The 23,147-nt window shown below is 38.0% G+C and overlaps 1 protein-coding gene across 1 annotated transcript; it reads left to right on the top strand.

The window, feature by feature from the left end:
- The first annotated feature begins 1,510 nt into the window (after positions 1 to 1,510).
- On the top strand, positions 1,511 to 16,409 carry LOC140637390 (cytochrome P450 2K6-like). The gene is made up of 8 exons (XM_072833920.1): positions 1,511 to 1,637; positions 5,861 to 6,010; positions 7,514 to 7,674; positions 9,225 to 9,398; positions 10,062 to 10,203; positions 10,577 to 10,761; positions 12,590 to 12,731; positions 16,014 to 16,409. The coding sequence occupies exons 1-8, from the start codon at positions 1,511 to 1,513 to the stop codon at positions 16,199 to 16,201; spliced, it is 1,269 nt and encodes a 422-aa protein (XP_072690021.1). The 3' UTR covers positions 16,202 to 16,409.
- Positions 16,410 to 23,147: the final 6,738 nt, after the last annotated feature.

The following is a 23,147-nucleotide window of genomic DNA, read 5'->3' on the forward strand; positions in this document are numbered from 1 at the left end:
TAGAACTACCTGTTATTAATTAGCTATGGGATTTGTATAAGAATTTAGTTTTGTTGTTTTTTTTTTTTTTTTTTGCCCCTTTCCTCATTTGTTTTGTTTTTTAAATTTCACATACAAGTGAAATCATAAGGTATTTGTCTTTCTCAGTCTAATTTTTTTCACCTAACATAATACCCTCTAGGTCCAGCCATGTCATTGCAAATGGCAAGAATTCATTCTTGTGTGTGTGTGTGTGTGTGTGTGTGTAATATCTTCCTTATCCATTTGTCTGTTGGTGGACACTTGGGTTGCTTCTATATTTTGGTTATTGTATAATGCTGCAATAAACATAGGGGTGCATATACCTTCAAAGTAGTGTTTTATTCCTTTGGGTAAATACCAGGTAATGGAATTACTGGATCATATGGTATTTCTAATTCTAATTTTTTGAGGAACCACTGGTTTCTTTTTTTTTTTTTTAAGATTTTATTTATTTATTCATGAAAGGCAGAGAGAGAGAGAGAGAGAGAGGCAGAGACACAGGCAGAGGGAGAAGCAGGCTCCATGCAGGGAGCCTGACGTGGGACTCGATCCCAGGGCTCCAAGATCACACCCTGGGCCGAAGGTGGTGCTAAACCGCTGAGCCACCCAGGGATTCCCGAACCACTGGTTTCTATAGTGACTGCACCAATTTACATTCCTACCAACAGTTCATGAGGGTTGCAATCCTAATGTTATTTTCCAAAGTTCAGTTTCCTAAAGAAAGAAATATTAAAAGTTTCTTTCTCATTCTTTACCTAAACCTTAGTTGGATAAAGACCACAAGCTATGCAGCCAACGAGTCTACATGTATATTCTTTTTTGAGTATCGCTATTTATTCTGTGACTTCTTGAAGCCACAGTGTCTTGCCTATATGATGGAAATGATGATAATATCTACTTTTCTGGCTTGTAATGTACATTAAAAAGATATACTGGCAACATATTTAGGAGGCAATAAATGATCATCTTGTTTATTTTTAATTATCAGAGAAAATTGAATGTTATTTTGTAGTAAGAAGTGTCACACAGTAGTGGGGAACTAACTTGGACCTACTATGGTCATAGTATCCCACAAAGGATAGAGCATGAATATGATGGTTAGGTACTCAGGGTGGTAGTCAAGAAGTGTTTTTGTCTTCTTAGAGTCCTACATGGGCATTTTCTGAGACCAAACAAAGATATAAGAGAGAGATACTATGAATCAATTCCATGATGTCAGAGCACTGCAACTTTTAAATCAAAATGGAGCATGAGGACAATCAGTAGATGATCATAATAATTATGGCTTAAACAAATGTAGCAACCAAGGAGCATCCTTAGTCCAGTATTGTCACTTCACAAGAATACAAAACTGACTTGTTTGTCAGAATTAAATTATCTAAGATCAAGATCTAGTTCGTTTTTTATTACACTACCATGTTTTAATCGCTTCTCTTTTTATTACACACCCAAGCTCTCCCAGAAATATGGCTCCATTTACAGCATCCAAATGGGTCCAAAGAAGGTGGTGGTACTCTCTGGATATGAGACAGTAAAAGATGCCCTTGTCAATTATGGCGATCAATTTGGGGAACGATCTCAAGTGCCCATATTTGAAAGACTTTTTGAAGGAAAAGGTAATAAATTCTAAGCTTAAAATGTATCCTTATGGTCAAAATTGCTAAATCAATTGCACTGTATTATCTTTAATAATTCCTTTCATGGGGATCCCTGGGTGGCGCAGCGGTTTAGCGCCTGCCTTTGGCCCAGGGCATGATCCTGGAGACCCGGGATCGAATCCCACGTCGGGCTCCCGGTGCATGGAGCCTGCTTCTCCCTCTGCCTGTGTCTCTGCCTCTCTCTCTCTCTCTCTGTGTGACTATCATAAATAAATAAAAATTAAAAAAAAAAAATAATTCCTTTCATGATTTAATTTTTCCTTCATCAATATACATTACACAAATAGTAGTTACTTAGGAGAAAATTTATGATTTATGATTTTATTCTCATTGTATATGTTAATTCTGTTAAACAAATTATTATTAGCCAGCAACTGTGTGAAAAGTACAGTGCTAGGAGAATATAAAGAGAACAGAGGTCATCGGCTTAAGAGGTCACAGTCTAATGATTGACTTTGATCCATCAAACAATACAGTAACAATAGCGTTATAAATAATACTGAACCATATTTTCATCAGATAAAATTGTTGCATTTTGCTTATGTGTGTCTTGGATAAATGCCCTGAGGAAATCCAAATGCTATACTTTTATGTCATTCCACTAATATAATAACTCTTTAAGTTATTACATCAACCCTTTAACGTTAATTACTCTAAAAATGGGAATAGTTTCATCTTAATATTAATTATTTTTAGTCAACTAGTAGTATTTACTAGACTACTAGTTTAGTACCAGTCTAATAAATACTACTAAGCCATTTTAATTCTTTAACAACTTTTTGAAAAAAGCATTTCTCACACTATCCTTCTCAAAAGCCTTATTCTCTGAGATATTAGTAAATGTTCTATCCAAAAAAAAAAGCAGTGTCAGTAAAGTGAATTTGAGAAATACTACATATTACAGGCCTCTCTTGGACTCAGGGAATACCTATTAGGATATTAAAACCTCTGAGAAAACATCAAAGTCTGTTTAATTTTATTTAATTCAGTTTTCACACTTATTAGTGCTTAGAAGATTTTTTACATGAAATTTATTAGTTAACATATAGTGCAATATTGGTTTCAGGAGTAGAATTTAGTGACTCATCACTTACCTACAACACCCTGTGCTCATCATAACAAATGTCCTCCTTAATTCCCATCAGTCATTTAACCCATCCCCCACCCACCTCCCTCCATCAACCCTCAGTTTGTTTTCTACTATTAGGAGCCTCTAGTGGTTTGTTTCCCCTCTCTCTCTCTTTTTTTTTTTTTTTTTCTTTTTCCTCCCTTTCCATATGTTCATCTGTTTTGGTTCTTAAATTCCACATATGAATGAAGTCATATGGCAGTCGTCTTTCCTTGACTGACTTATTTCACTTAGCAAAATATCCTCTAGCTCCATCGATGTTGTTGCAAATGGCAAGATTTCATTCTTTTTGATAGCTGAGTAATATTCCATTATGTGTGATTTTGTGTGTGTTGGAATATTTTTTCTTAGAATTCCGACTAACATCTCACAAAATTAGCATTGAGGAGTAACAGTTCATTCAGTCCCTTATCTTTAGCTCCTGGGAGAAATTTGGGACACTTTTATTCTTTCTAGAAATTTGGGACACTTTTTGTCTATTGCCTCTGGCATCTCTGTTCTTTTTCACAATACTTCATATATTACTCACTGATTTTATGATTATACACAAAATTGTTTTAATTTGTATCAATGTTAAATCTAACAATTTTTTTTCCTTAGCAAATAATTCATTTTAGGAATCAAGTAGTCTTTTTTCTTAAGTGTCTTAACTGCTCAGAGGAAAACTACTCTTTGTTCAAAGAGAAAATGATTACTTCTCTGCTCCACACCCTGTCTAGTAATCCACCCAAATTGGTACAGGCATTCTTTAAACCAATTTTGTATAAACAGAAAAACAATTTAATATTTTTGTTACCATTAAACCATTTTGGAGTATAATTTCACCTTAATAAGTTATTTTGCCATGTAACCTAAGTATATTTCAAACTTCAGTCCCAGCATTTAAAAGAAGTTCCATTCCTTATAATGCTAAATTAATGTTCTCCACAATTACATGGCTGAGCTATTGCTATTCCCTGAAAGATACAATGATTTCTGTGGGCCCTTCATATTCTACTACTGTGTTCTCAAATATAAATTTTTAAATATAAAAATGAGATAGTTCAAAGAGTCACATATTTGTTGTAAAAGAGTTTTATGCACACAGGATCCATAGACAAATAATATTATATTAATATAAGAACTGAAAGTGGGCAGAATCTAAACCTTCCTTTGAAAGAAAGGCTTAACCTCACACAAAGTGGCCACAACCATGCAGGAGACATCTATCTTGTTCTGGATTTCATGTTGACACTAACAAGGATGGCGCTGCCCCGTTTCCAACACCTTGGTTGCCTTATTTATTCTAGTTTCCTATTTCCGGTTATCAGTCAAACTCAGAAAGTCCTCCCCTGTCTCTTGTACCTCAAATGCAAATGGAGGAAGGGCGGGGACTAGGGACTGAAACACAAGAAGAATGCCACTACTACCACAAATCCCACCATGGAAAGAGGTGGGCCACTTTGGCAACCTTCTCTCTCCTTATTTTTCTGTAAGTTAGTATATGTCCCAACTCTTCTTTTTTTTTTTTTTTTTTTTTTAATTTATGATAGTCACAGAGAGAGAGAGAGAGAGGCAGAGACACAGGCAGAGAGAGAAGCAGGCTCCATGCACTGGGAGCCTGATGTGGGATTCGATCCCGGGTCTCCAGGATCGCGCCCTGGGCCAAAGGCAGGCGCCAAACCGCTGCGCCACCCAGTGATCCCTGTCCCAACTCTTCTAAACCTTGTTTGATTATTATTATTTCCTGTAGCCACACACAAATTCATCTAGCTGCTTTATTCAATAAATATTTATGGAGCACCTACTATATGCTACAACAATATGTGTGCCTAGAAATTAGTACATATAGCACTAATGTGGAAGCTTGGTTACACCTCTTGGTAGTTATTTACTGTAACTTTTTTCTTGGGTACTCTTGTGTCTATAGTCTACATTCTTCCCTAGCAAAAAGAGACTTTGTTTTTATCGTTCATCTATCCATTAACCACACCTACATGATGTAAGCATATAGTAGAAACTCAAGAATTGCTTAATAAATTTGTCAGAGATATAGAACTAAAACCAAAATCTTCTCCCAGCCCAGAAATCCTCCTCTCCACAAAGGTAATAGAAAAGAAGATAATTTTGTTATTGAATAAGCATCAAACCAAAATGTGATATCTATCACAATCTACTAAGAAATTGCAAAAACATAAAGAAATGCCACTCTTTTATATAACCAAGCAGATACAACCCATTACAAAAATGTCCTTAAGAGAAACAATAACTAGTCCTCAATAACCAAGAGAGCTTGGCAGCACCATTTGTCATACATAGTGCATCCTTGATTCACCCGGTAATTGGAGTGACCATCTGTGTTAATTGGATAAAAAAGAATAATAGAATTCCTATATCTTTATGATAAGAGGTAGTTTTGAACTTGGGGCAAGGTACTCACCAAAGTAAGGCTCGGCCCTCCCACAGAATCTGGGAGAAATGGGCACTTTCTTTTTTTCTTTTTTCTTTTTAAAATTATCTTTTTTTTTTTTTAATTTTATTTATTTGTTCATGAGATACACAGAGAGAGAGAGGCAGAGACACAGGCAGAGGGAGAAGCAGGCTCCCTGCAGGGAGCCCCATGAGGGACTCGATCTGGGGTCTCCAGGATCATGCCCTGGGCCAAAGGCAGGCGCTAAACCGCTGCCCCCCACCCCCCCGGGCTGCCCTGAAAGGGGCACTTTCTTCCTTGATGTCTGTATTCTGAAAAACAGGTGGCCCCAAAGTCCCTGAGAAAGACATTGCTAGGTCATAAAGCTGACCAAAGACCTATTCTAATTTTCAGAAGGACTGAAATGAGTCCTGAAATAAGTCTGACCTATCTGAAATAAGTCAGAATGACTTATGTATAAGTCATACATACATATGATATGATTATATATTACTTACAAGTCTTTTAAAGTAAATGCTTTGAGAGGGGAGTCTCTTATTTTCAACAGGAAGGATAAAGCTTCTTTTAATTTTTATTTGTCCTCGCAAATTAAATGATAAAAGCTTTGAGGAAATAATTGTAAAACACTCTCCTCATTATAAGGAATTGTTTTCTCTCATGGTGAAACCTGGAAAACTATGAGAAGATTCAGTTTGGCCACCTTACGGAACTTTGGAATGGGCAAGCGGATCATAGAAGATACCATTATAGAGGAATGCCAACATCTCATATGGAGCTTTGAGTCTCACAGAGGTGCGTAGAATGAATTAAACCATGTCTTATTTTTCATGAGAAAGAACCCAAAAGCTATATTTTATTATTTACACATAATTTCAGTCTCACAGGAAAATTCCAAGAATTTACAAATAATTCCCCAAATCATACTCTTCTGTAACATACCCCAAATGTCAACATTTTACATTTGCCATCTCTCTTTCTCTCTTTTTCTAACCTGTTTGAAAGTACTTTGGAGACATGCTCTCCCTTTATTCCTAAACACCTTAATGTATTTCTTAAAAATAAACAAAAACATTCTCTCCCATCCCCAAAGTACATTTTTCAAAACTCAGGAAATTAGTATTGACTCAGTAATCCACAGAACTTAGTTTGCCAGATTTTGCTGTTGTGCCATTAATGTCTTAAATAGCAGGAGAAAATCTTGGCGCTTGCATTACATTCAGTTGTCACATCTCTTTTGCCTCCTTTAATTTGGAACAGTTCTTCCATAATAGATATGGTATCTGATCTCTTTAAATGATAGAGAGTTAATTCCATGTTATTTTAATATTTAATTATCTTCATGTTAAAAGTTTTCTCAAAAAAAAAAATAAAAAAAATAAAAGTTTTCTCATTTCTTTAATAAACTGAGTTCATTCCTTACTAAAAATATGCTCCTTTGAATATTATCTTCACTGATGCAGGTAGTAATATGAAGAAAAATGGTCAAAGGTAGACAAGCCTGAGATGAATACAGAAAAGAGACAAGGGTCAGGGCTCCACGTGCTAAATTAGCAGTCCCTGTATACATAGAGAGCCTGTCAGCACTTTGGAGAGAGTATCTATAGGAAAACATCTATTCCTTCTCCATGGTTAAGCTTCTAACAATTTCTCAGGACTTTGTGAACATAGCATCTCACATACCCTCACATGTATATATTAAGAAGTAAATATATTCTCTATAGAAATTACCCTAGGTCTTCAGCCTCCACATTTAAGATAGGTGCTGATGTTAAGAGTAAGTCTTAGCATTCCAGTGACCAAAAATAAGTGTACTTCCACTGATACATATTTAATAATCTAAATAGTTTTCAATGATGCTGAGGAAAACAGGTCCCAGTAACAGAAGAGGCTAAAAATAAGAGGCTCTGGATGAAGTTCTTTCAAGTAAAATCATCTTAATCATATAAATATCCTATTTTAAATTTTTGAATTTGATTGAAGCCTTCTGGGTTGATATTTTCTCAGATGTTATGCATTAACATTTGCTACACACACACACGGAAATGTCCCTCACCTGGCACATTTTAATTCCTCTAAATGAGACACATGTAGATTTTTGCTAACATATACTTTCAGTATTTTAATCAAATTCTGGATATTTTTCAAGGCCCATCTACTCTCACCTCTTCTTAAAAGGCATGGTCACCGATAATCCTCCATGAAGTCTTTTCTTGACAGTCTGTCCCAATCATTCCAGGACTGGTTTAATACTGTTTATGTGAGCATTCCTAATCTGATTAATGAATTCTCTTGTAGGAAAACCCTTTGAGGTCAAAACAGTAATGAATGCTTCTGTTGCTAATGTCATCGTGTCAGTGTTGCTCGGAAAACGGTTTGATTACCAAGACACCCAATTCCTGAGACTCTTAACCTTGATTGGTGAAAATGTGAAGCTCATTGGAGGTCCTAGGATTGCGGTAACTGTATCTTCCCTATTCAATTTTACTTCCTCTAGGGTATTATTCAAGAGACCATGAAAAAGTATTTGCCATTTCAAAGATGTACGCTTTCTGGAATATTCTGAATACAGAAATGTTACAAGCCTGGTTGGCTAACACATCTGATAATTCTTCCATCACAAATTACTGCATCAAATACCTTATGATGCATGGATTGTGAATCATATCAATAAATAGTGCAATATATGAGTTCAGTAAATTTTACAATCTTGGCCATTCATTTTTTACCTATACCACTAGTTATGAATCGACTATCGGGTAAACCATGAATGAGTAAGAAATACTCAGTAGAATTCACTTAGAAGAGTGAATTTAAAGAACTATCAAGTACTAGAAAAAGTATTAAATAAAACTAACATTTATTCTGATTCATGGAAGTTCAAAATAGTGCTACAATCCAGTTTTTGTATATTCATGAGCAAGAAAGTTGCTATCTTCTAGAATGTTGGGACTAAGAGCCTTGTCAAATAGTTCCCATTTTCAATAGCACAACTGACAACTAACAATGTTATTGGTAGTTATTGTTAATTTGGGTTCTCTTTTTTTTTTTTTTTAAGATTTTATTTATTTACTCATGAGAAACAGAGAGACAGAGAGGTAGAGACACAGGCAGAGGGAGGAGCAGGCTCCATGCAGGGAGCCCGATGTGGGGACTCGACCCCGGGTCCCTAGGATCACGCCCTGAGCCAAAGGCGGCGCTAAACCCCTGAGCCACCCGGGCTGCCCGAATTTGGGTTCTCTTATGATAATAAGTACAGATTTACTCTAAATACAGGTATGAGAGAAGACTGGAACAGGTGACTATGTCTAATTTTATTTTTAACTCAATCAGAGAATGACAATTATCATATGATTTCACTCATGTGGAATTTAAGAAACAAAACAGAGGAGCATAGGGGAAGGGAGGGAAAACTAAAGACAAAACCAGAGAAGGAGACAAACCATAAGAGACTCTTAATAACAGGAAACAAACTGAAGGTGGCTGGAGGGGAAGTGGGTGGAAGGATGGATTAACTGTGTGATGGTCATTAAGGAGGGCAGATGATGTAATGAGCACTAGGTATTATATAAGACCAATGAATTGCTGAACTCTACCTCTGAAACTAATAATGCACACTATGTTAATTATTTGAACTTAAATAAATTAAAAATAAGTAAATAAATAGTTCAATCTTTAACTAAATGTTTTTTTTTTTTTTTAAGATTTTAGTTAGGGATGCCTGGGTGGCTCAGTGGTTGAGTGTCTGCCTTCTGCTCAGGGAGTGGTTCCGGAGTACCAATTGAGTCCCACATCGGGCTCCCTGCAGGGAGCCTGCTTCTCCTTCTGCCTTTGTCTCTCTCTCTTTCTCTCTCTGTGTCTTTCATGAATAGATAAATAAAATCTTTAAAAATAATGGAAGTCTAAATGAGATATTATTTCTATAATGCTTCTAGAAATAATGGTATCATTCCCAGGATTGCAGGCATTACATATATATATTTAACTATGTTGTTTTCTATTCTTTCAGCTTTTCAATATGTTTCCAGTTTTGGGGTTCCTCCTAAAAAGTCATAAGACAGTACTCAGGAATAGAGATGAATTATTTGCTTTTATAAGGATGACTTTCCTAGATCATCAGCATAAATTTGACAAAAATGATCCAAGAAGTTTCATTGATGCCTTTTTGGTCAGACAGCAGGAGGTAATAGTGTTTTGCTCAGGGGTTACCTTAGCCTATTGTTTATTATTTTGCTTAAGTAATAGCATCTTTTTTTTTTTTTTTTTTTTTTTTTTTTTTTTTTTTTTTTTTTTTTTTAGTAATAGCATCTTGAGGAAATATATTTCTTTCAAAGCAGAAAGATCACTGGATTCAATTAAGTTAATAATGGCAGATATGTACAAAGAATGGTATTTACTACGTTTTCCATTCTTGAGTATTTTCTACTGCTTTTCACATCACTCTCTTTAAAAAAAAAAAAAAAACCAGACATATAGATGATCTCCAATGTTAGCTTTTAGAATTAGTACAGTATTCCTTTTATTCCATTGGAAATGTGTTTCATTAACTAACACAAAGATTTAATGCAATTTTTAAAAAAGAAACAATGTTGGGCATATTCTAATCACTCAGTTAACAACTAATTTCCAAATGTCAAAGAGCCTTTCCCATTGTTAGAATTATTTATCATGATTAGCACTTGGAATGTACTTTACCCAAAAATTCTGCACATCTTCATAACAAAAAAAAAAATCCACTCTGTTGAAAGAATGCCAGGCTTAGTTTTTTAAATTCATGTTGGGTTATTTGCCATGACTGACCAGTATAAAAATATTTCATCACTAATGATTCCTTTTTCCTTTTCAGGAGAAAGATACATCTACAACCTATTTCAGTGATGAAAATCTGGTGGCACTCGTTAGTAACCTCTTTGCGGCTGGTACAGAGACCACAGCCACCACGCTGTGCTGGGCACTTCTGCTCATGATGCGATATCCTGAGGTCCAGAGTAGGTCTCCTAAGATTCAGAGCATTGCCTGAAGGAAGGACTCAGAAATCTCTTGGGTGGAAAAAGCAGAATTCTATGGCCACACTGGATACCTTTAATTTATACCCTCAAGGACAGTGTGCATCTTTAGTTTCCTTTTGACATAAGAAAGGAGATTTTGCTCTTCAAGCTTCTGGAGATGGTCTGCAGGTGTCACCCCATGTAGGTCCCCAGAGGAGCCTCAGGAATAGAGGTCTAAGAGTGGAAGCAGATCAGAGAAAAGATGAGTCAGAACTCAGCGCTTAGGTTCATTTTCACATGGAAGGAAAATTGAGAAGACTGTTCCAATATCCCCCACCCTACCCCCACTCTAATCATTCTGTATTTTATCCAGAAAAGGTCTGTGATGAGATCACCAAAGTTGTGGGGTCAGCTCAGCCTCGGATTACACATCGAACTCAAATGCCATACACAGATGCTGTCATTCACGAAGTACAGAGATTTGCTAATATCCTGCCCACGGGCTTACCTCATGCAACAACCACAAACGTTATGTTTAAAAATTACTATATCCCCAAGGTAAGGGTTTAAGAAGGGGAAGTGAGGGAAGAGGGAAAAAAATGTCAGCTGCTCAAAAATCACAGAAGCACTGCAATAAACTGCCAAAGGTGATCTCAGCCTCCTGCTCCCTTCCTACCAGGCAATAAAGGTGAACTGAGTGTGTCAGTTTGTGTGTAGACAGAATAGGTGCTAATTACTCTGCGCAACCTTAAAAGGTATTATTATTTTTTAAGTGGTAGTTGAGGAAATTGGGGTTCACAGAGCAAGATGGGTAGGTAGGGGGGCCAGATCACCGCCAGATCCCCGGAAAGGGGTGCCACCATTTAGAAAGTGGTTCACTCCACGCAGGGCCCCTGACAGCAGCACCTCCAGCCCCACTTCCCTCCTCACACAGAAACATGCTCAGGCCCTCTGCTTCTCAACCTTACAGCATCTAGATGCATTCTTTGCTTTGCCAGTGGAAAGAATAGATCTTTGCTAAAAGTATACTGAAGGCGGGAATTGGCAGAGGACCAGCGTCTGCCTACAGCACTAATTCTTTTCCTTAAAGTCTAGTCTGGTCACTGCTTCTGAGCCATCTCTACATGAATGCACAGGGGCCACTGGTTATGTGGACCCCCTGCCCACACTATCACTTGCTACCCCCTGTGCGTACCCTGCAAACAAGGGGGCAACATTCATGTTTGGAGTTTCTCTTCTCAGCATGCATGAAACACACTGTTGGACTGAATTTATCAGATTAGTAGCTCATGAAAACAAATATAACCAAAGAAAGAAGAAAAAGAAACCACCAAGGAAGCTGTAATAATGGCAGGATTTTAGTTCTAGTTATCTATCTGGCTACAAGCTACGTAGAGCACTGTATCAGAGCTTCACAGGTACAAGGGGTCTAACACGCCTACCATGCTACTGGCTGCTAGGTCCCATGGTTTCACTGAGCTCCAATGGAAATATCTAGCACAGTTCTTAGGAGGAGGAAAAATCCACAATGTCCGGGTACGTATACTTACAAATAAAAAAGAAAGCAACAAAGGTAATTTTAAAATAAAACACTTTAAAGCAGTTGTTTGCTTTTCATGATTCAAAAACTATACCGATTCACGTGCTAAGCCAGCTAACCACAATGATAGTATTCCAAAGATTTCTTGGACAGGAAGCTATGATTAACTATGGTGAAGTAGTAAACACTGTCCTTAACTGAGAGGCAGTCTTTTCTTTCTACTCTTATTTTATTTTTAGTCTTCAGAATACTCTTTCCTGTATCACAGTTAGAGGTCCTTTCCTTGATGTCCTCAGTTGTCTCAGAGCATGTAGCAAGCTGTGGAAGGGGGGTAACTGACTTTTGAGGATTTGATGGGCTTGTGAGATCTAGCTTGTCCACTCTTACAGTCCCTGGAGGCAAAGGAGCAAAACTTCCCTGAGCCTCAGACCTGCCAGGAACCGCACCAGGTTCTGTCCTGCATATCACTGCCTCTGAGGCTAAGTCACCACATAAGAATTATTTAACTCCTTTCATATAAGTTTAGAAACTGGGATATAGCAAAAGCTAAAAACATGCCATTATCACATAGCAAACACATGACTAAGTAAGAAACAATTTCCAGTCCTGAGTCCAAGGCTTGTGTTTTTTTAGTTTAGGTACTGAACAAAAATGTGGTTGAGTAAGTGCATGTTCCACATTCAATCTCAAGTCCTGCCTGCTGCCCCTCTACTTCCTCTCCTTCCATATTCTTCAAGAACATACTGTTTCTGGAAAATGAGCAACCCAGACCTTCACACATTTTTAAAGATCCACTTTTTTCAGAAGGAATGTAATGTCTGTCATTAATAGCGCTTCTATTTCTAGGACACTGAGGTCATCACTTTGCTGACCTCTGTACTTCGGGACCAAACACAGTGGGAAAAGCCAGACACATTTAATCCCAACCATTTCCTCAGTTCTACTGGAAAGTTTATCAAGAAAGAAGCGTTCATGCCCTTTTCACTGGGTAAGATATCCTATTTTGAGAAAGGTGCTTTGAAAAATCTAGAGAGATTGGGCCTTGTCTGAGGACTGTGCTTCGGTTTTGTAATTGTTTCCATGTGTCACTAAATGTCAGAAAGATGTGAGAGTGGAAGGGGCCTTTCCTCCCAGGCTGTAAATTGACTGTAAGACATTAGGCACTGCAATGGCATTTTCTTAGGGAAACCTTGAAGATTCCTTACAGCTGAGGCTATGGAATTTGCGGAGAAAGTTAAACAGGTGACAATGAGCAGCCACCTTCACCGTAACCAGAAAAGCTTTGCCTTATTTATTTTTTTAAGTAGGCTCCACTCTCAGCGTGAAGCCCAACTCGAGGCTTTAACTCAGGACCCTGAGGACCAAGAGTTGGTGCCCTAACCAACTAAGTGACCCAGGCACCTCTAAAAAGCTTTGCTTTAATATATACAAATGCCAGTGTTTTTCTTAGGATTTCTTGGGTAGGGTAGAGAGGGAGGGGGCTTAGAGATAGGGAAGAGAGAAGAGCTTTCCACCAGAGTACATTTTGGAATCCAGGGAATGAAATGGATTTACTCTATAATTGTATGGATTCCTGAGAACCTAAAGTGAATTCTCCATTCCTAGGAAAGCATCTTAGCAAAACTGTACCAAGCAGTCTGTTATGTTGTGCCTTTCTACTTACACAAACGGTAGGTTAGCATTCACTCCAGGTACCCATTCAGTGATAGGTAAACAGCAGTCACCCAAAGGATAGACTTTCCTTACCTACCGCTAACTAAGGGATAGAGAGAGACACAAAGTACAATGCATTCTCCTAATTTTTACACACAAACACACACATAGGTTGATATACAAGAAAACAGTACATGTATTAATGACTCCTACTTGAAATAAAAATGTAGTATCGCATCTGGAACCAGAGTTAAAGGAAATGAGACAAGCAGCAAACAGTCCAGATTTTTTGTACGGTGGCCCATCTTCGAACAATTTTACCAAAGCTTACCTCGGGAATTCTAAAAATCTCCAGCTATACTGTGTGTGTGTGTGTTTCCTGCTGTAGGAAATCTAGAAGCAGTGATACTCTTTTTTATCATAAACAAATGGAAATATTCTTAAAATATAACCACCACAAAACTATCACAAGAAAAAAAATATCATAAAACCAGTGTTGAGTGTGAAGTCTTCATTCCTTTAGTTGTGTTGAAGTCATTCTTCCCCAGTTCTTCTCACTTCTTACTTGCTGCATTAAGAAAGAGATTTTGCTCTCTGGAGAGGTTATTTGATCTTTGATCATGATCACTCCTAATTCTGCATAGAGCATTTTTTTAAAAGATAAGATAATTTGCTATGTTTTCATCAAGGTACCCATAAAAGTAAACTAAACTGATTCGTGCTTTCTCTTGCTAGGCAGCTAGACTCTTACCTTAAACCAAATAAACCTAAATATAGGTTAGATAATTCTCACCCTAAATTGCATTATTTATCGTTCATTTAGATGACACTACCAGCATACATTTCATTCTGGGCAGGTGGGAAGGTCTAATCCCCAAAACTAGATTAGGTGTTCCTTCCATGGTCTCCCATAACACCCTATTGAAGCTTGTGAATCTGTATAATATTTACCTCTTTCCTTGTTGGGCTCACCTACTGGGCAGTAAGCCCTTTGGGAGCAGTAGTCTCAAAGACAAGCTAAATTAAACATTGAATTGTTAGCTTTTATTTAATAAATATTTTCAGACAGAGAGAGGTAGTAGACATTGCCTTTCACTCCTAAAAATCCTGCCTTGCTACTAGGCATAGTGAAAAACTGTCCCCCACCACCCCATTTGTGGAGTTAATCTGTTTCCCTGATGTCCTACATAAACCAAAGTGCTACTTTCCATGAGTTGAAAAATAACCACATTTAAATACTTTTCTGAACTTTGAAGTCTTTTGTGACTCAGTATACTTGAGAGTTATCTTCCAAATTAAATAAACAAACAACAACAAAAGAAATCTAACTGGACTGTCTGCAACATTTCATTGGCAGGAAAGCAACGCAGCAGGCTTAGGATTTACAGACCCTGGAAAGAGGAATGAAAAGATCTGTCTGGGTCTTCTACAGGACTGGAAGCAGAAACTTTTCATAATGCCATATCTCAATCAAATATATTATCTTTGTTCTACAGTGTAACCATAAAACTCATTAAATTTGAGCCAGAGGGGCCCCTGGGTGGCTCAGTGGTTGAGAATCTGCCTTTAGCTCAGGTCCTGGGATCAGGTTCCTCATCGGGCTCCCTGCATGGAACCTGATTCTCCCTCTGCCTATGTCTCTGCCTCTCTCTCTAGGTCTCTCATGAATAAACAAATAAAATCTTAAAAAAAAAAACTTTAAAAAAATTTGAGCCAGAAAAAAATGCACCATTCTCAATTCAGTGTATCTTAAGAAATACATATAACCATTAAGTCCCCGCTTATGTCAATAAAAACTTACCTAGAAGACTTCCTCAATTTTCTTTAAGATTTTAGAGAGAGGCAGAGACATAGGGAGAGGGAGGAGCAGGCTCCTCACAGAGAGTCTGATGTGGGACTAGATCCTGGGAACCCAGGATCACACCCTGAGCCAAAGGCAGATGCTCAACCACTGAGCCACCCAGGCGTCCTGAAGATTTCCTCAATTTTAACTGACTCCATTTTTCAAAATCTTGACATTTTCCCAAATAAGTCATGTTCTAAAAGTAATACTAACCAAATCTCTGTTCTTAAAATACTTCAGCATAACCTAGTGTCTACTTATCCTCTGGCCTCAGGTCTTGGACTCCCTAACTCATGATCCATGTTCTGGTCAGAATCAAGTTTTTTTAGCCCCAAAATACATCATGACCCCTTCTACATCTCGCCACAATTTTGCCTGGCTGACTTCTCACCGTTTACACAGGAGCTGAGATAGAAAGCTCTCATACAAAGGAAGAGGTCTCCCTGACCCTTCAAATCACATTGGGCACCTTTACTATCTGTTCTCATGACACACTTGGTTTTACCTGTCCTAACATTTTTCAGGTTAAAATGCTAATGTTTGTTGCTTGTTTCCCTTGTGGGAGCTCACAGGGATAGTTAGCATATGTACTTAATTTTTGCATTTCTAGGGCTTCTGCAGAGCCCACAGAACTCAGAAGAGGTTAAAGTGACCAATTCACACATTCTAAAATAGGAGAAATCCCATGTGGACAGCTTTCGTCTTTGTCCAGGTTGCGTTTTAGATTTTTCTGTTCACACATCTTATAACCGTCCATCATATCCATCACTCCAGGTCGCCGGATGTGTGCTGGTGAGTCACTGGCCAAGATGGAGCTTTTCTTGTTCTTCACCAGCCTCATGCAGAAGTTCACCTTCCAGCCACCCCCTGGGGTCTCCCATCTGGACCTGGACCTAACTCCCGACATTGGCTTCACCACTCGACCAATGCCTCACAAGATATGTGCCCTGCTCCGGGCCTAGGCTCTGCACTGCAAGCTCAGCCCCAGCTCCTGATTTGGTCCTTAGCACCAGCTCCCCTTTTCTGCATTTTGCCAGCTCAAGCACTTCAGCCGCATCATTGCAGAGAGTTCTCAAGTCAGGTCAGACTGAGTTCCTTGGCTAATCAGTGTAGTGGAAGCCTCTCTACTGTCATTTTCTAAGACAGAACATGTGACAACTAGAACTTTCACTCCTGCTCTAAGGTCTTTCTTTCAAATCCAAACTATCCTTTTCCTCCAAAGCACCTGAGTATCACCAATCAGTAGTTTTAATTGGTTTGGGCAGGATGACTATTTAATGGTTTGTTCTAACACACCCATGAACATCTTCAAAACTGCAATGAAAAAAATTCAACTTTTCTTTTTTTTGAAAATTCAACTTTTAAGTGAGGATCACACTATATAGAAGACATGTAAGACATGAGTTTCATTTTGTGAATAATCAAAAAAGGGTGGTTAACAACGAATCATTGCATATAAGTATTGCCAGTTTGCTGAGGTCAGAGAGTGAAAGCTCCTGCTCCTCAAATAACTGGAACTTGTGGACCTCACAACTACAACTGTGTGCCCGGTGCTCTGAAGCCCCAGGGAAGGCATAGGCAAGACACACAAGCTGTAGAATAACAAAATCACGGTCAGTTCCCCTGAGATGCAAAGCATCTTCAGCCTTTATGAAGTCAAATGTATCTTCCCATCATAAACATAAATGTTCCTCTCCTGATCTTATCTCATCCCTGTCATAGCAAAACTGGCATGGATAAAGTGAATCTATCAAAGCAAGACTTTAAGGCTCTTGTAATAGAGGAAAGATGCCAGAACTTAATCTGAACTCACCTCTGCTGAAACACAGGGGGAAGGGTTTTGAATGTTGAGTTCATAGAAAAGCACTAGCGATGTTAATAGGGAGGCTGATCAATGGCATATAACCTCTACACTGAATTAGACCTCAATTTGCACATTTTTTCCTTAAGGATTAGACCATTTGTGTTTGCTAATTAGCATCCATTAAACTTAGGCTCCTACCCTTCCACAGAGACAAGTAGATAAGGGTGCTGTCTTCCTTGATGACTGCTTTTCAAAGGGATGGGTCACATGTCCTTGAGAAAGACATTCTTGGGTTGTAAAACTGGCAAGAGATGTATTTTTTTTAAAGATTTACAAGTCAGAGGGGGAGAGAAAGAATGTATAAGTGAAAGCTTTCTCAAGTAAATGCCCTAAAAAAATGGAAGTCAGGGCTTAGAGGCAGAAAGCAGCCTGTCTAAAGTGTAGTCAAACTGAAAGGAATGTTAAGTCCTTCCTGGTCATCCCCAATGCAACATTTTCCACCGAGCCTTTTTAGAATAAGTCAGGTGGGGGATACTGAGGTTCCCTGACTTTGTTGAACTAAACAAAACCATCAAAGATAAAGAAACAGGACCTGCTAATTTTAATTTATTGTTGAACACATTCAAATGCAGGTAGCTGCACTTTCTGAGCTGCACTTAGAACCTAATTGGTATTGCATCATATATCAATTAATTGTCAGTCCAAAGTCAAAATGAATTTGTGGGCTGCTTTTTCTCATTAGGGGAACAGAAACAGTTTTCATTAGAGAGCAGGAAATCTCTAGTTTTAATTCCAACACTCTTCATCCCCCATGTTTGAGACTTCATGACTACATGCTTGCAGTGGCATACTTGGTGAACCTGGTACCAAAAAGATGATTTTTAAAAACAGTACGAGAAAAGAATATTCAGTAATAATCATAAAGTAAAACAACTAACTTTAATTCTTTGGTTCATCTGATATAATAATAATTTTGGTAAATAATTGTCCAGTAACTAGTAAGCAAATTTTAATAAAATTGAAGTGTCTGCAACAGAAAGAGAACTACTAAATTATACTACTCATGTAATGTTTTATTTTCTTGATTCACTCTTGATGATGAATAAAAAATAAATTTAATGTTAAATATACTATCCGAATCCAGTAAAACAGTTAATGTGTGAACTAAATTTGACTTATCAAACAAAAAATATTATATTTTGCTGTTTCCTAATTTTAAATTTTACACATAATGTCACCTACAATGTCAGAATTAAAGGAACTCAAGTTCTTTTCTTAATCACTATAATACCTGTATTAATGCTTATATTGATTCCTGAAATGCAGGAATAGAGGTTGGAGATACAACATATCCTCTGAGTGAGTTCAAATGATACTAAACTCTTAGTCATCTATTCTCAAAATGAACACATGTAGTTGATTGTGCATGTGTGTGAGAGAGATATTAGGGAGACAACACTGAAGTGATCGTTAAATTATCTTCCCCATAGGGGCACCTGGGTGGCTCAGTCTGGTTTACTGTCCACTCTTGAGCTCAGGTTATGATCTCATGGGAGTGAGCTTGAGCCTCCCATTGGGCTCCGCAATGAGTGTGGAGCCTGCCTGGGATTCTCTCTCTCTTTCTCCCTCTGCCCCTACCCCACCCCCTTCTCTAAAATTAAATAATAATAATAATAATAATAATTAATAATAATAATAATAATAATAAAAATCTTCCCTATAAAAAAATAGAAAAGAAAAAATTTAACCTGTTTATTTCAAGCTTACATCTGTATTCTTAAAATTCAAACAGTAACAGGATGTTTTTAGAACTTAGATCAACAATAGATTTTTTTCAGAAAGGAGTATTCTATCACTAAGCACTTGGGGATGATAAAAGCAAACTTCTAGTCCAGCTTTATCACTGTTTTAAGATCTCTAAAGGTGACACACAGCTTATGTTTTGCTCTTGCGACAAACTCTGACCATTGCCTAGTCCTCGGCATGCCATTCAATACAGGTCACGGAATTTCCTTTCTTCCACTCCAACACTTTGATTATAAGATTATTTCACTACTACATTTGTACATTTTCCCACTCAGTTATTTGGGGATGACAGATTGCATAACATGATGTAATACTGTATGCTAATTATACTTCAATTAAAAAAAAAGTAAGGAAAGAAAAGAAAGGAAACAAAACAAAACAAAAAAGAAAAGAAAAGAAGGACTGTGTATCCTGAAACTTATTACCTCAGGGATCTGGATTAATATTGAGGCTAGCCTGGGAAGTCCACAGGCATGCTCCGGGACATGGAGACCAACTGTCAGAGAATCAATCTTTACAGAAGTTGAGTATATACAGAAGCCCATCCTGGAAGTTCTCTTGGTTTGGTAAAAATTATCTGGTACCCATTATACTCCCCCTACCTTTCTCCTAAGTAAGTTGAATTTGGGAATTCAATTATACCCATATTTCCACAGACCTAGTCAGTTTTCAACATAACCTCAAAGTTGGGATGCCTGGGTGGCTCCGTTGGTTGAGCATATGACTCTTGATTTTGGCTCAGGTCGTGATGTCAGGGTCATAAGATCAAGCATTAGGCTCTGGGCTCTGCAGGGAGTCTGCTGGAGAGTCTTTCCCACTGCCTCTCCCTCCATTCATTCTCTCTCTCTCTAAAATACTAAACAAAATAAAAATCCTTAAGAAAAAAAAAATCCCCAAATAGCCTCAAAGTCGCAGATTTTTTTTTTTTTTTTTTTTTTTTGGAAGATGGACACATGCTTAAGGAAAATCCAGTGGGGTCAGAACCAACTTTAGTACTCAGGGTTTTGGACCTGGGGCATGCTATATAACAAACCAGCTTTAAGATTAGGCTTATGCACCCAACAACCTCAGTGACCAGTGGGTAATATCCATGCCTAGGTAGATCCTACACAGCCCTTACTTTAGTAAAGTGGCATTAATCCATTATAAAGTATTTGGGGTCCCAACAATTAGGGCATATTTCACCTCCATAAGGAAACTACTTGCAGTGTTGCACTCTGAAGGTTTCTAAGAAATAAATATAATGTGATTAATCTCCAAAAAAGAATTCTGTGACTGGATCTTCTAGAATTCTGTGACTAGGACTTCTGGTTTCTAATTCTGTCTTCAAGATGCTCCTAAAATTAATGGAAGACAACATAAAAATGGACAATGGCCAGGCCATGTATGATACATATGGAAAAAGACAGAAAAGCATCTTTATAAAAGCCACTGGTTTGCTTTTGATAGAATTTCTTCTGTTGTACATGTTCTGTGCTTTGCTATTAAAGACTGAAGCTGGGGGTCCCCTGGGTGGCTCAGAGGTTTAGCGCCTGCCTTTGGCCCAGGGCGTGATCCTGGAGTCCCGGGATCGAGTCCCGCGTCGGGCTCCCGGCATGGAGCCTGTTCCTCCCTCTGCCTGTGTCTCTGCCTCTCACTCTCTCTAGGTCTATCATGAATAAATAAATAAAATCTTTAAAAAAAAAAAAAAGTGAACTAAACAACAATAGCACAGATAATAATATAATAATAGCTAATTTTGAGTATTATTGCTTTTCCAAGTATTTTTAACTTACTCTTAGAAAAAAATCCTCTGGGGCTGATATTATCTGGTTGTAGAACTCTGTCCTACAATTTGTGGAGCAAGTAGCTTGGAACCCACAGCCTCCGCTGCAATCAGCCCAGAAAGATCAGAACTTGGTCAGTGACTGCCAGCTTCCCCAAACACTAGAGAAAGCCCTAAGCCGATCATAGAAGAAGCTTCTCTAGATAGCCGTCTCTAGCTTCTCCATGATAATAGCTTCCAATCAGAGCATATATGAACCCATCCTTTTTTCACTACTGTCAAAGGAAAATTGTACCAGACAGAATTGAATAGGCAAGGAAGAATTTATTAAAGACTTTATAAATAAATTTAAGAATTTATTGCAATGGGTGGCTCAGTAGTTGAGTGTCTGCCTTTGGCTCAGGGCATGATCCCAGAGTCCTGCTTCTCCCTCTGCTTGTGTCTCTGCCTCTCTCTGTGTGTCTCTCATGAATAAATACAATCTTTAAAAAAAAAAAAAAAGAATTTACTGCAATAGAGACTGAACTCAACTCCTCTGAAATAGAAGGTGGGAGAGTTTTTAAGCACTGGGGTAGGTTAGTGGAAAAACACAGGAGGACATGGTGGGAAGGCTGGCCTATTCAATTCTTCAACCATCTTGTTTGCTAATTGATATTAAGGTAGGCTCTCACCTTCTCCCGTAGACTGGAAGTCAGGAGCCAACTCTATTGACTCCATTTCCAAGAGATGGCTCCCAGATCCTTAAGAAAGACATTCCTCTGATGGGAAACAGACAAGAAGTTGAAAGAATTCTATGTCAAAGAGGCAAAGAATGACTTTACAAGCTAAGTTTCTAAAGTAAATGCTCCAAGAAAAGAGGTCAGAAGCTACCTGGGGGGGCGGGGGGGACTTGTCAAACTGAGGATAATGTTAAGGTCATCCTGGTCGCTATCAAGCTTTCCCACTGCCCTGTCTGCCTTGGTTTCCCCGCCAAGTGCCATGTGATGCTGACTGACTCCCTTCCTATGCCTGTCCAATTTTGTGAAGGCTGCTGTCTCCCCAAAAGTATTCATTCGATCTTAAACACTTAGAATCTGATTTTGAATATAAAGTTCATTCCACGCCTGGGAAGCTGACCAAGTCTACCGTTTGTCAGTAAATATTGGCAGCACAGTGCCAAGAACTGATTGTCATTTCTTACTCTTTCCAAAGTAAACTGCACTGTGTCTACTCTCCTCTCCATTCCAGCAAGTTATAAAGATTTGCTCTCCCTAATTAAAGAGCAAAGTACTGACTAGAGTTATAAACATATCAGGGTGTTCCAGAGTCACACGGCCTTTGTTTTCTCATCCGAGGCAGTTTATTCACAGTCAGGCTCCACCTTTCTCCTCACCCCCTCACAATTCATTAGGGGAGTGCTGGAGGCTGACTCAGCCGCAGAAATGAAGCAAGTGCTTTCTTTAATGACTTCCTGCCCTTCTTCCCTTAAGGGGTTTTTAGGTAAGCATTGTCTCACAATCTGACAAAATAATAGAACATTTCAGAAATAATTTGAGCTCCAACAATCAATGTTTCATTACGGAAAAACTTTAGAACAGTGAAGATTCCAAGAAAAATCACAAAGATTTTTAGAGATCTCCTTGCCAATTCACAAATCAATCTATATTTCAGTCTTTTGTAATCTCTAAATGCTTTTGCTGTTCAACAACGTATTCTTTCCAGGACGTTGTTAATGATTTATTACTGGAGAACAGAGAGAAAATGAAAACTTTCTAGTTTTTGTAAGTGACCAAGTAGGATATAGAACTGAATATGGCATACATGTATCAATGCTGCTCAGACTGTAATGTGAACCACCCAGGGATCTTGTCGGAATGCAAATTATGATTCAATAGATTTGGACTGCGGCCTGAGAGTCTGCATTAAAAAAAAAAAAAAATTCTTACAGATGCCCTTGCTCCTGGTTCACCTTGAATAGCATCAGTGTACCTTACTTTATGTAACTGACAATATTCAGGTTTTATATATAGCTTATGCCAAGAAAAGTGTGTGTATATGTATAGGTATGTATATACACATAAAAATGGAATGAAATACATAAAACAAGACTGGAAACGTACCAAATATTAAGAAATCGTGGGTGAATTCTTCTTTTACACCTAATTTTCTTTTTTCTCACGAAATATTCCTCAAACTTTCCTATAAGGAATATAACTTTTTCTTTTCTTTCTTTATGTTTATTATTATTTTTTAAAAGATTTTATTTATTCATGAGAGCAGAGAGAGAGAGAGAGAGGCAGAGGCACAGGCAAAGGGGAGAAGCAGGCTCCATGCAGGGAGCCTGATGTGGGACTCAATACCAGGACCCCAACCTCCGCCAAAGGCAAATGCTCAACCACAGAACCACCCAGATACAGCCAGCTTTTTCTTTTAACAGGAAGATTTGTCTTTCTCTATAAGCAAAAAGGCATGCATTACATATTGGTGATAACCAACAAGAATAAGAGCAGCAAGTCAAATGTAATAAATCTCAAAGGTGTGGAAAAAAGTTTTC

Source organism: Canis lupus, chromosome 7, assembly GCF_048164855.1.
Source record: "Canis lupus baileyi chromosome 7, mCanLup2.hap1, whole genome shotgun sequence".
Classification (NCBI taxonomy): Eukaryota; Metazoa; Chordata; class Mammalia; order Carnivora; family Canidae; genus Canis; species Canis lupus.

What these genes read in the sequence shown, in the direction of transcription:
- LOC140637390 (XM_072833920.1), top strand. Translation starts at nt 1,511, where the DNA reads ATGGGTCCAAAGAAGGTGGTGGTACTCTCTGGATATGAGACAGTAAAA. An exon ending in GAGCTTTGAGTCTCACAGAG is followed by an intron (nt 6,011 to 7,513) that starts GTGCGTAGAATG and finishes ATTCTCTTGTAG; the next exon opens with GAAAACCCTTTGAGGTCAAA. An exon ending in AAAATTACTATATCCCCAAG is followed by an intron (nt 10,762 to 12,589) that starts GTAAGGGTTTAA and finishes TTCTATTTCTAG; the next exon opens with GACACTGAGGTCATCACTTT.